This window comes from Colossoma macropomum, unplaced genomic scaffold, assembly GCF_904425465.1.
Source record: "Colossoma macropomum unplaced genomic scaffold, Colossoma_macropomum, whole genome shotgun sequence".
NCBI classification, from domain to species: domain Eukaryota; kingdom Metazoa; phylum Chordata; class Actinopteri; order Characiformes; family Serrasalmidae; genus Colossoma; species Colossoma macropomum.
This window is the reverse complement of record NW_023494790.1, coordinates 23335496-23348905: the sequence shown is the minus strand read 5'-3', so window position 1 is coordinate 23348905 and position 13410 is coordinate 23335496. Positions and strand designations below refer to the sequence as shown.

The 13410-nt window shown below is 37.2% G+C and overlaps 1 protein-coding gene across 1 annotated transcript in view; it reads left to right on the top strand.

Annotated features, from left to right (window-relative positions):
• Window positions 1–1181: 1181 nt before the first annotated feature.
• The window catches only part of cyth1b (cytohesin 1b), a 72473-nt gene continuing 60244 nt past the window's right edge, over window positions 1182–13410 (top strand). The window contains exon 1 of the mRNA XM_036572616.1: window positions 1182–1347. Within this exon, the coding sequence (XP_036428509.1) occupies window positions 1329–1347 (19 nt within the window). The 5' untranslated portion in view covers window positions 1182–1328. The remainder of the gene's footprint in view (window positions 1348–13410) is intronic.

The window sequence follows — 13410 nt, the reverse complement described above, 5'->3', positions numbered from 1 at the left end:
AAATTTCTGCATAATGAAATGGTTAACATGTCAACAAAGTCATTCCAACTGATTTTGGTGTAAAATGCTCTGTTCCAGAGAAACTTACCGAGTCAGAATTGTTCACAGTGGTGGTGATAGTAACCAGGAATCTGAAGCACCTGGGTCCTATCAGACTCTTAAATCTCCATCACAGAAAGTTATAACATGAAATGGTTATGAATATACTTCCTGAAGTCTGAGACATTGATTTACACTAGTTATATGATAAAGTTGCAGTCTAAAATATATTTTAATCAATTTATTATAATCCACTCATGGTGGAGGGATACATAGAGGGTGTTCTAAGGTAAAATAATCCACAAAAAAACAATATTTTCATCATCAGCATTACATATATAAACTCAGAGGACATGTATAATATTAGTGGTGGTTTGGATAGTAAATAAAATGGCTATAGTTGCACTGTAGACATCAGGCTCTCTTGTATCACCACAATTGTAAGGACATCTGAGTCGGTACTTCTCTACAAATTAGTTATTTCACATCAGACCACTCAGAATGACTTTGTTTATTCTGTAACCACTGAATTCTGCAGAAATTTTGAAAAATCGATGGAATTCCCCTTTAATATTTTCAAGCGGTAAAACAATGTTATTGAGGTATATTCAAAGCACTGTCTCATGGTTAACTATACTTTTAACACTTAAGAAACCAACAAACTGTCTCACTTCTGCTTTCTTTACCATTCACATGTGTTTCAAGTTGTTTCTGAAAAGTGGGACATAGAATTCTACTTCCATGTAAACCTAAGATAAATGTGGAGAGACCCCTGGTGGCTGAGTTCAGAAGTGCCGCTGAGGAGCAAAATATCTAAATAACTTCAAGCAATCAAGCAGTAAACCTACTGAATTGCGTTGCATCATGTAGATCTAAGCCACATAGAATATATGTTAAGTTTGAGAGCAACTAAGTGACGCAAATTCATGCTGTAGGCTGAGATATTGTTCCCCACCTGTTTTCCGACAGATCCCGCCTCCTGCACGAGGACTGTTTAACGGTTGAGTCTCACCAGCGTTCCGCCGATTGATTGTGATTTGAACTACTAGCCAATCCTATCCTAGGTGGGCGGAGCTCGTAGGAATACAGGTGGGGAAAAAAAACTACCACGTTGTCCTGCTGTGTTGCGCTTTGGCTCCAACACCTGCTCAGCGAACAGCTAAATGAAAAGAGGATGTACAGGCCACGTGTTAGAGAGTGGGATGGAAGTAGTGAAAGACCAAAACAGTGATGTTCATAACAGCGCGGACCGGATAAGAACACATAACTGAGCCAAAGAACTGCTGAAGATGGAGGCAGACATTTACGGTAAATCGAGATATTGATTTTCTTCTGACGCGGGACTTTTCTGTAAATTAATTATTAAGTCTAGACACACTGGCGAAGAGCTGTGCAGAGAAGAGATGCAGGCTTACAGATACTGTTCTGACCGGACTACGAACTTAGTGAAGGCCGCCAACTAACGTAAAGTTTCAAGGCTGTGTCTTAATGTTAATTAAAGACAAGTCAGCCAATCTGATAGCCTGTTTACTTTGGTACAGTAGAATTACACCTGACATGTCGTAAATATTTTTCTTATGGTTTGCTTAAAGGTCTTTAGCTTGGCTGTTTAGCATGTTTGTAACAGAGAGACTACATTTCCTAATACTAGCGTTAACCACATATTTGACACGTTACCACATATAACACTGACACTTTACTTTAGTTAGCCTGCAGGCGACAACAACACCAGAATCTAGAATAAATAATGCAGGCTAACTAAAGTGGTAAATGGTCAAATATATGGTTTACTTTAGTTAGCCTGCAGGAGCTAACAACACCAAAATCTAGAATAGCTAATACATTGCATAGATTATACGTTGACTGTGATGGTGTGATTTAATGTTCATGTAGGCTCATAGTCTCATGTTTTCACTGGCTTTCTGTGGACTCTTTTCAGTCAGTTTGGGTCATAACAGACTGTAAAATATGGGTTCTTTTCTGTTCAGGCTGTGTGTCTGTTTTACCAAGGCCTGTCATATTATCTTGCCTTTTCTTGTTTTATTGTGCACTTTTGAAGTCATTGTCCTTTATCAGTTTTGGCTGTGTATCTGTGTGGCACACACACACACACACACACACAGAGAGAGAGAGAGAGAGAGAGAGAGAGAGAGGGGGGAAAGTCTATAGGCATATATTTCTGTATGTAGTATAGTGCACAGAACTGAGTGTTTTCTGTGCCTTGTCATTTTTCCATATAAAAATGCTGAAACATTGTTTGCAAATGTTGTTTGGGGTGACCTAATTCTTTTGTAGTGTATGTTATGTAGTGCCTTCATGAAGTGTTAGACGAGCAGAAATGGTATAACAGGATTTCCTGTCTGAGATGTCTACCGAGGCACATGCACTGCTTTCTGTGTGTTTGTTTTTTTGTATGTAATGGAAATATTGTGGAGCGATTTGATAGTCTTATGTGTCAGAATCATAGTAAGGATAAATTGTTAAATGTGTTTTAAATTGAATTTATATGAGGCAGACAGACAGGAAAAAAGAAAACATTTCAAAGTATTTCAACAACAGGAACTCAAAGCACTCCACCCACTTCCACTTCACACATACCAGCAACACCTGATACCTCACTACTGGGCCAAGTGTAATTTACTGTAATCACATACTGAGCTCCTTTTCATTACAAACCACTGCACAGTGTATTATAACTGTGACAATTATGTTTTGACTCTGTTTGATAGACTTAATGAGTGCAATTACTGTTTCCAGTATTCATGTTTTACAACTCAGATAAAACCTTGAGAATCCCCTGATGGATGTCTGTGTCCTTTAAAACCTTTCAACGTAAAATGAATATACATTTTAGGCTTTAGTTGTCATACTTTACAAAGTCTCAGACTTTATAGCACAGTTTTAACCCTTAAACCCTGATAGATGTGAATCAGTTGAATGTTATGGAGCGTACTACATATGATATACAAATGCACAGATCTATATTCTAAATTTTTCTTATATTTTATTACTTTCCCTGAAGTTCTCTTATCATATCTACATGTGTTTGTGTACTGAAAACAGTGATAATTAATTTTATATGAACATTTTCAACCTCTTACATTAAACAGGCTGTTTTTTGTTACCATGTCTCTGTTCTGATAGGTTCCCCTGTGAAGTGCCTCATTTAAAAATGAGTCCAGGCTGAAACACAATGTGAACATGCAGAGCTAAACTGCAGTAGACTGAATATGTGGACATACGTAAATACATTGGTAACATCACAAAGCTAGTTTTAGATAAAAACTGCAGTGCTGTTTTTATCAGGCTGTTTATTTTCTGTAGATGTGAATGAAGCAGCTGCAGTGCTATTTTTACAGACTTTATACTTATTAATATATTGTATATGTTTGTGAACAATATACAGACTAGGACAGTGTAAACATATGTTGTTACTGCAAACTGGTTATCGACTTTTCAGTATCACCCTATTGTGATATAAGCTACACTTATATATGCAGTCTTATGCAAAAATTTGGGCACTTTAGGTAACATGACATTTTGTTGATTTTCTAAGAGAACATAAATTAACACACAGAGAACACACTTGTGAATATTTTAACACACATTTACTGTTTACTTGCTGAATTTAATATATTGGAAAAAAATGAAACAAAATGTGGACTGTGAAGGTTATAGCACATTTTATATTTGTTATTATTATTATTAATATTATTATTATTATTATTTTAAACATTTTGCACTGTGTTACAGGATGTTATTTTCACTTAAAAAATCAACAAAGCATGTAATTTGACTGGGGTTTTCAAACTTTTGCATATTTGCCCTATAGACATTTGTGGATTAAAAATAAAAACCACGTCCAGTCTTATCTGCTAAGGGCCGTTGCAGCTGCAAGTTTTAATTCCAAGCGAGCAGAAACACAACTGATTCTACTAATTTAATCCATCAGTTTGTTTGAAATGAAAACCTGCAGCCACACTGGACCTTGGCAGATAAGATTGGATGCTGCTGCCTTAAACTACAACACAAGGAAGTTGCAAAATATTGATTCTACTTGGACTGAACAGACTGAAGTCTTGATGTTTACCAAATAAATTATAGTAGTTACAGAATGATCCAACTTTTTTTAAGCAGGATAGTGATAATATCTAATGTTCTTTTGAAGCTTGGGTTTTCATAATGTCAATGTCCAAAAACACCCAAGAGTGTAAACATTACAGGGGAAGGCAAAAACGTTGATAACTGTTAATATAAGTTAATGCAAAGAGGTTTTATTCCAAGCAGGTATTATTTGGGTGGTAGGTCATTCTCAGCACTGCAGTGATACTGATGTGGTGGTGACATGTTTGTGTGTGTTGTGTTGGTATAAGTGGATCAGACACAGCAGTGCTGCTTGAGTTTTTAAATGCCTCAGTGTCACTGCTGGGCTAAGATTAGTCCACCAACCAAAAATATCCAGCCATCAGCGTCCTGTGACCGCTGATGAAGGACTAGAGGATTATGGTGAAGGACTAACACAAACTGTGTAGTAACAGATTTTTAACTTTACATCTACAAAGTGAACCAACAAGGTATGCATGTCTAAGTGGACAGTGAGTGGAGTGTTTAAAAATTCCATCAGTACTGCTGTGTCTGATCCACTCGTACCAGCGCAACACACATTAACATGTCACCACCATGTCAGTGTCACTGCAGTGCTGAGAATGACCCACCACCCAAATAATACCTGTTCTGTGGTGGTCATGTGGGGGTCCTGACCATTGAAAAACAAGAAAAAAAGGGGCTAACAAAGTGAAACAGATGGACTACAGTCTGTAATTGTAGAACTACAAAGTGCATCTATATGGTAAGTAAAGCTGATAAAATGGACAATGAGTGTAGACACAAGTAGGTGTACTTAATGAGGTGGCTGGTTATTGTATATATTAAGCTATACTGAGAAAATATGCATGGACACTGTATTTGCCTCACTCAGTGGTGCAGAATACCAGAATCTGCAGCTCTGTTATAATTTATTCTACCATAAAGGGGTTTAAAACTGTAACCTGGTGGTTGTGGTGGAACCTTACTACTGCCACAGCTCTTATCATAACTTACAGAATTATTGCTATTAGCGCTATGTTGGTATTAATGTTCATAAACCAAACAGACCTTGAGACAGGGTTCAAATGTTTCCATGATGATGAATTTTTATCTTTAACCCTTTTTGTCCAAACTTTCCCTGAAATTTTATACATGTTGATGCAGTACAAGTGACCTTTTAAACATGCTGAACTTTAATTCTCTTTTCTTACATTTATTCAGGCTTTGAAAGATGTATAACAGTTAAACTAGGTTTTTCTAAAAGAGATAATATGAGTTTGTAGTGTGGCAGTCCACAAGGACAACGAGAAAACTTTAGGCACCTCAGATTTTTTATGTGTGGTTGTGCATGTGCACATGCAGGTGACTGAGGTCTCTCAGCACTGCCACGGTTGCAGCTGCAGACGTGGCAATGTGTCGCATCCAGGAAGGAGAAAAGCCGCACAGGAAACCTCTGAGCCTGTCCTCATTTCACCTCCTTCAGCCATCCGTCAACTCACTTCACTCCTCCTGCTCTGCTCCTTCTCGTCAGTGGCGGTGTTGTTTAATGTGACCTTTTTCAAACTCAGATGCTTTTCACTTAAATGCAGATTTATTTGTACAGTCATGTGCAAAATTTGCCCTGGTCAAATTACATGCTGTGTTGGTTTTTCTAAGTGAAAATAAGTTAACACATCCTCTACAGAGAACACACGTCTGCACATTTTAATGCACAATTACTGTTTATTTGCCAAATTTAATATATTTGGGAAAAAATTAAACAAGTGAAAAACATAAAATATGGCCAATGTAAGTCATGGTACATTTAATATTGTATGTTTTAGTTTTTCCAGTATATTAAACTCAGCAAAACATAAACATTGTGCACTCAAGTTTGCAGAACACGCTCATATTTACAAAACATGTAGTTGTTTTCAAACTTTTGTATATGAATGTATTGCTTTTGTTACAACGGACATTGATGTACATTTTGAGTTTATTATCGTACTACTTTGGTTGGGTCTGCTACAGGGACAGCAAATGCCCTAAAATGTTGATTTACAGGCATCAGCAAATCTTGTACTTGGTCAGAATACTCAGTAGGGGGAGCTCTACTCCACAAAACTGTAGTGTGGTTGAACTGTTGATAAAAATATAAATACCTTATCATACAGTGAGAACGCATTGCATATTAATACTGTACTAATTGTGGACTCAATCAATGAATTGTGGAGTATGGATGGATGATGAATGGATAGATAGAAATATAGAAAGACACGCAGAGACTGAGAGGCAGATATGTCAGGTTTGACCGGTTGGCATGGAGACTGTGGGTCTGTAGCAGGGAATAGGGGTTAGAGTGTTTGGGTCACTGAGAGTCTCTAAGAGCCTCTTGTAGTGAATATAGCCCACGTACTGTTTACATGAGAGTTTTGTACTTGAATGAGTAATGAAGTGGGTAGTAAAGGCCAGAGAGAGAAATCCTATGTGCTGTACATTCTATGGCATGTAGGGGTTTCTGTGATACTCATAAGTGAAGGACGGACATTAGCGTATTTTTTTGATGTGCTGTCTTTATTCTGTATTCTCTGAGAAGCAGGCGACTTGTCTGGATGCTGTCACTCCCTGCTGTGTGAACTGATGAGGTTACTGGACTGGGGACATGAGAGAAAATATGGCAGATAATGATGTGTCTCTAGACGATGACCCCTGCTCGCTTTCACACGCAGCAGTGCTCTTACACATTTTCATATCGCTGTGTGACAAGAGTTACATCTTTGTAAAAGCAAATAGCTGCAAACTTGCACCGGAAATAACCTTTAGTTAGTACCCTACTGGTCAGACCTACTAACGTTTTGCACTATTGCAAACCCTCTTTTGGTGTTAACAAGTGGCTGTTATGGCTTACTAAATAAGTACCACAGCCCTTTAGTGCCCATAGTAAGGTCAAAGTGGCGGCCACTGGTCTTTTGCACTTTTGTAGGGTGGCGTGTGGTGATCATTGTATCCTTTGGATCATCATTGTATGGAGAAGAGTTCGTTCGTTCATTCATTCATTCATTCATTCATTCATTTTATTTATTTACAGGCAGTTTGAGACAAAAGACAAAAGACAAATGAAGACCCTAGACTTTGTGCAGCAAAAAACCTCACAGCAAGAAAGTGTAACCTTGAAATGAAACAGGGAATGAGGATCACTGTTAGCATTTTTGAAGTCTACATGTTCTGTAATTAAAATAACATTCATATCTAAAAATGAGTGTTTATTTAGGCCATGTTTTTAGTGTGCTGCTGAGTGATTCATGCCATTCAGTATCAGCAGTAAAGCAGATTCACTCACAAATACACAGTCCAACTATTTTTTTTCCACGTTTGAGCTCTCTTGAGTCTTGAGTCTCTCTCTCTCTCTCTCTCTCTCTCTCTCCACCATCTTCTTTGGGGTGTTGTCTGTTTCTCTTCCACTTCCTTTTCTTCTGCTTCAGCTGTTTTTTCGTCCTTGTCGTATTTCTGTGTTTTTCCTCTGCCATCGTGTCTACATTCTCTATCATCTCAGATACTATTTCAGTAATGTTACCTAAGGATAAACCATCAATCTTCGACCAAGTTGTGTACTGTTATAAGAGCATGAAGGGAAGAATGCTTACATTATATTAATTATAATACACTTAGCTAGTTTAGCTTACATTAACACATACTTTATGTGGGATAAATATTCAACGAGATGTGAACGGACAACAATGAATGGCTCTTGATTTTTTTTTCTCTGTCCATGGCTAGCTTGGCTAACGTTATAACGTTCACTATCAAGTATCTTTTTAACCAGGTTACTTAATCGTAGCAGCGTGCAGTGATAGGCAGTTAATGTTGTGAAGATGCATGTTAGTAGGGTGAATTAACAAAGAACATCTAAGGTTAAGCTCAGTCGAATTTAAAGTATTTTACTAGCAAATTAATGCCTACCTAGCTGGCTAACTTGAATGAATATTTGCTCTTCTTCTACAACCTCAGCTTTCATTTAAAACAGATTCTGAGAAAAAAAATCACCTATGTCCATGTCTAATCGTGGAGGGGGTCTTAGGGGAGGGGCCTGTGGATACAGTGGGTGCTGTGGTGTAAACTTCTAAAGTAATGGTAGTTGTAAAGGTTTTAATAAACCTGAGATGGGAAAAAATCATTCAGAGCTGTCATCAAAACATTCAGGGCTTAAGAGGCCCACCATTAACGACACCCACTAGAGTTTCCACTTAAAACCCAAAATACTGGAAGGAAATTATTAAAATAAATAATGTATTGAAACTCTTTTGGCTCTGCAGTCCCTGCATTTCTAAAGCTACTTGTTACTTTGTTACTTCATGTGTGTGCTGTGTATTATGTCAAAATAATGTCTTATTTTTTCAAAATAATTATTTATAATGTTGAAATAATTACATTATGTTGAAAACATTAGTTATTACTAGTCATTGTTTTGACTTAGTAAGAATCAGAGAACAATTAAACACTAGATTCAATGTAAAACCACACATGCACAATCACGCCTACCTACACTCATTGGCCATTTTTCACGTACACTTACCATATAGGTGCACTTTGTAGGTATAGAATTACTGACTGTATCCCATCTGTTGCTGCACGGTTTGTCATCCATCCACAATGTGCACCAGTAAACTGGCAACACATAGTATTTGTAAAACATGGTGTGTGCTGCATTGCACCGTCTGTTTTCATTTTCTGTCAGTAGTGACAAACCTCTATCACTCCAACCCATATCATTAGTTTTCCTGCTGCTAGTTGTTCATTTACATGCTTTGAATTCAGTCTTCAGATTTCTCTTCCTTCCCTTCCTCTTAATCTTTCCTTCTTGCTGATAGTCCCTGCACTATGCTTAAGCCACAGAAAGAGAAATAACTTCAAAAGTGTGATGTTATTATGATCAGGCGGTGATTGAAACAGCAGCCCTCCACACATGTGGGCAGCGACTCAAAGATAGCAACCAGCCAACCGGCAACAATCAACAGAAATAGTCACGATGATGCAGATAACTAGCTCAAACACTTGCTGCTTTCAAAACATGGTCAGTTTCAGTTTTAACAGACTTTTGGTATGTCTGATGCACACATTACATTCTGTGTAAATTCTGTCTAGATAAAAGACTTAAAGGGAAGTACCACAGTTTTACAGAATGTCTCCATACTTTCAGTAAGTGCTATTAAGAACTTAGCTTTGTTGTTCAGATCATTTCTCCTCTAATGATAAAGCAAGGATAAGAAAATTAGTTTGTATGGTCGGTAACATCATGTATTCAAGTTTGATATTACCGAGCACACAGAAAAAACCATCAGCTATGGCAGAGATGCAGGATCTTAAAGCATGTTCACAACTCATCAAACAGCAGCAAATGTCAGCATTTTCAAAAACATCTGTCCACATTTAAAATCTCCACCCTGAGAGCATTTTCCAAAAGCTCTATTTTCAGTGACCTATAATGCTGTTTTTACACAGGCAGGAGGCCAAAGAAAGAACGCTTTCAAAAAATATCTGTACCCTGAGAACAAGCAGGTCTGTGCATTAGCAGACTAGCAACGAATAAGTATAGTTTAGCTGTGCAGTTAAGATGAAAATGCAGCTCATCCCTCAAACTTGTTTTCCATGAGCATTGTAGGGTAAAGTAAGCCCCAAAGAAAACTAAGTTTTTGCATTTATCACTATTTTATCGTTATAAACATTACATGTAAAACTCATAGAACGTGTAGGTGCACTGGTTTCTTTGAATAGTGAATAAGATGGCTGTATTTGTGTTGGAGACTTTGGAAACTTCTGGTCCTTATCACCTCTATTGTAAAGAAAGCTGACGCATTAAGTTTCTGTACAACTCACTATTTCACATCAAACCACTCTGAATGACTGAATTGTGTAAAAAATTTTGAGAAATCAATGGAATTTCCCTTTTGAGTCAAGACCTCAATTAAATAGCAAACTTCCTTTTAGTCAGAACTGCATACTTGCAATATTACTATCTCATTCTATTGTATGTGAATATGTTTGAGTGCATGTTGCTGATAGGTCAGAAGGCCTTGATAGTTCTTTTCTGGCCTCCAGGTGCAGAACTTCACTGCTACTTTACAACGATGTTAAAGTCATGTCCCTGAGGCCTCCTTCATATTTCTGCACCAAGTGGTCGATAAAAATCAGCCGATGCTGTGAGGCCCGTGGCAATAGAAAAACTAGATTGTCTGAAGGCAGCAATATTTGTGACCCCATAAGGGCAAATGACATTTTCAGTGTGCTGGCCCACCGGCACTGGTGGTCTGGGATTAACACTTCGGTCTGTGTATAGAATCTTATTGGTTCTTGTTTTCAAAGGATACTATCTGTCAAAGCAGATAGTAAACCTTAAGATCTTAAACAACGGTTGCATGGTCTGCCATTGTTGTTCAACCACAGCCAAGTGCCTGCTGAGGGAATGTATTACATTTCTTGTGGGCTGTCCTCTGAATGTATTACATAAACACCTCTTATATACTCTTCAGATATGAATCATGGAGGAGCTTTGAAGTTTTAAAACAGACATGTTAGTAAGGTTTTAGGACACTTTTCACATGTGCACCTGTACTCCACTAACATCTGCACTCTTGAAAATAATAGTGCTGCCAAGTATCGCCATTGAAGAACCATTTTTGGTTCCCTTAAGTACCATTCAATGGATTGTTCTTAAAAAAAATAAATAAATAAGCAAAAACTTTGTGCTTGTGAGGAACATTTATTGAAGTTTTTTTTTTATTATTATTTTTATTAGTATACTGTAAAATATAAAGCATATAAATAATGGCTCATTTATCATTTAAAGTGTCTAAGTGTATTTAATGCACACAATGTATGCAAGTAATACTATTTAAATCAAAAATGCCAAACATGTCCTTTAATCTCTAAGTTATTTTCAAAACCCCAGTGAAAAACCTGTTTATTAAGTGCACAACACGGCACACAGTTGAAAATGAGTTGGTAAAACAGATGGTCTAATGTCTAATAATAAATTTTCAGAACAAATGAAAACAACTTAAAGCATCTGGGCATTATTCTGCTCCAATAGATCCTCGCCTTTCAGTTTCGCCCTCTCACGAGGCGTATTGTGGAGAAAGCAAAACAAAGTCACATATAACACTGACAGGAGCTTGCTGACTCTGGGAGGAGGTTTATGGGCCCTTTGGTTCAGTGCTGTTATGTGGATACTTAAAAAAAAAAAGTCCTGACACTGTTTCTCCCTTCAGCCTAACTGTTATTACAGTGTTTGCAAACTCATTTGTTTTTTAAAACTTTGTTCATTGACTTCTAAAGTATATATTAATGTAGCGTATTAGGATGTATATTCAGGAATACTTGCAGCAAATAACTTTTTGTTAGTCAAACTCCTACCTTTTATAGTTACTGTAATTACTTTTGAAGTTACATTTGCCATGTAACAAAATATTCCTGCATTACCTAAGGGCCTGCTACAAAGTAATGTGATTATATTGTAACCCAGTATCATGGTCAGAACTGTGAAATAATGTTTCAGCTCCACAAGTCCTGATGAGAAGCCTGTGTTTATACAGAGCCCTGCTGGCTGACATTTCACTCCAGAGTTCATTTCATTTTCTTGCATTGTTCTCCTTTCCTGCCTATTATGTGCCGCCGTAGCTCAAGTGGGCATTTAGAAAAGGTGAAAATGTGGAGAATATTTGTGATGTGTGAAGGAGCAGATCACTGCAAACTGCACTGGACTGGTTTCTGCCTGGGAGAGAGCAAATGAGAGAATGATAAAAACAGACGGAGTTACTTGTTTGAGTGGACAGTTACTGAGTGTAAATATGTCACCAAATGCTGACCTGCTTTAGTGTGCTCCTGTTGTAAATGTAAAAGGCAGAACCATCACTGACACCTTTGTTAAAACGATGAAATAAATAAAACCTAGACCACTGTCTCTATCGGAACTACACACATATATACATATATATATATATATATAGCCACATTGTTTGTTGTGGTTGGAGTAATAGGTTGCAGCACGAGTGTGGGATGAAAGAGTAGGAAGGGAGTGACCCACTGCATGAGTGGTAGCAGATAAAATTTAGTTTAGGAGGGAACATTTAGGAGGGATCTGGAAAGTTCTGGGTGGGTTTTCCTGCAGGAGCTCACATATCTATCTCATACGAGTTTCCTAACCACACACTTTCAGCACTGCTTCATGTGTTTCTTTGGGATTACACTTACAATAATAATATGTTGTATCAAAACTATCAAAACAAAAAAAATACTTAGAGATCATCAGAATGATTTCCTTAGGTATAATACTAAAGTTGGAATGGTTGACATTCAAGCTTCATTCAAGTTTTTCCTGGAGAGGTACTGTAATTTAAGTGAATTTAGTCTAGTACTGCAATGTCTGTAGTTTTTACAAGTCTACCAGTAATCATTCCAGAGTAAATGACCATCTGTAAGTCGCTATCAGTAAAGCTGGCAATACACACGCCTGTGCACTGTGTTATTGTTCTTGAGTGTGGTGCCTGTTGCGTAATGCTGACGTGAACAGCTGAACTATACTGTTCCAGTCTGTGCTATCTGTGGAAAAAAAACAGAACTTGTTCTGATTGATTTAAGGTGAGGAAATGTGGTGTTGTACTTGATGAACATCAGTTCACAATACATATTTTCTGATTATATGTCATACTCATACTTTTGTACGCAATCAAATTTGAACTAGATTTTATATGATGTGAAATAGGAGATAAACATCACGTTTTAGCCACCTGGATGAATTGGTTTCATTCTTCACATTTGTGCTCAGGCAAGCTTAGAGAACATTAGAGAAAATGTAAAATATAAAATATGGACATTAATGAGTTAAGATAGGCCAGAAGATGAAACTTATGAACGTGTGTATTCAGACACATGCACTAGGGATGCACAAACAAAATTGACCAAGATCCCAACTGGCAGATTTTTGCTACAAACACCTGATTGTTTGATGTGATAAGGAACGTGGGTCTAATGAAGCTGGCTTCTTATTTGAATTCTGCATTCCACCCTAAATGGTTCAGCAGTTACATACAGGTGCCTGTACAGTAATAAGAATAAGAAGCAAGATTTCAAGATTAACTGCAACTGCTAAAAGTAATTTTAAAAAATAGAGCTTTAAAATAATTTGATGGTAACAAGTATTTTCTTTTATTTGAATAGAACTACTTCAGCCGCTTGTTTTTTTATGTTGAACTGATTAACAGTTTTTACATTGTGGTAAAGACATATGTGTGCTTGTTTTTAGTTGTGTTC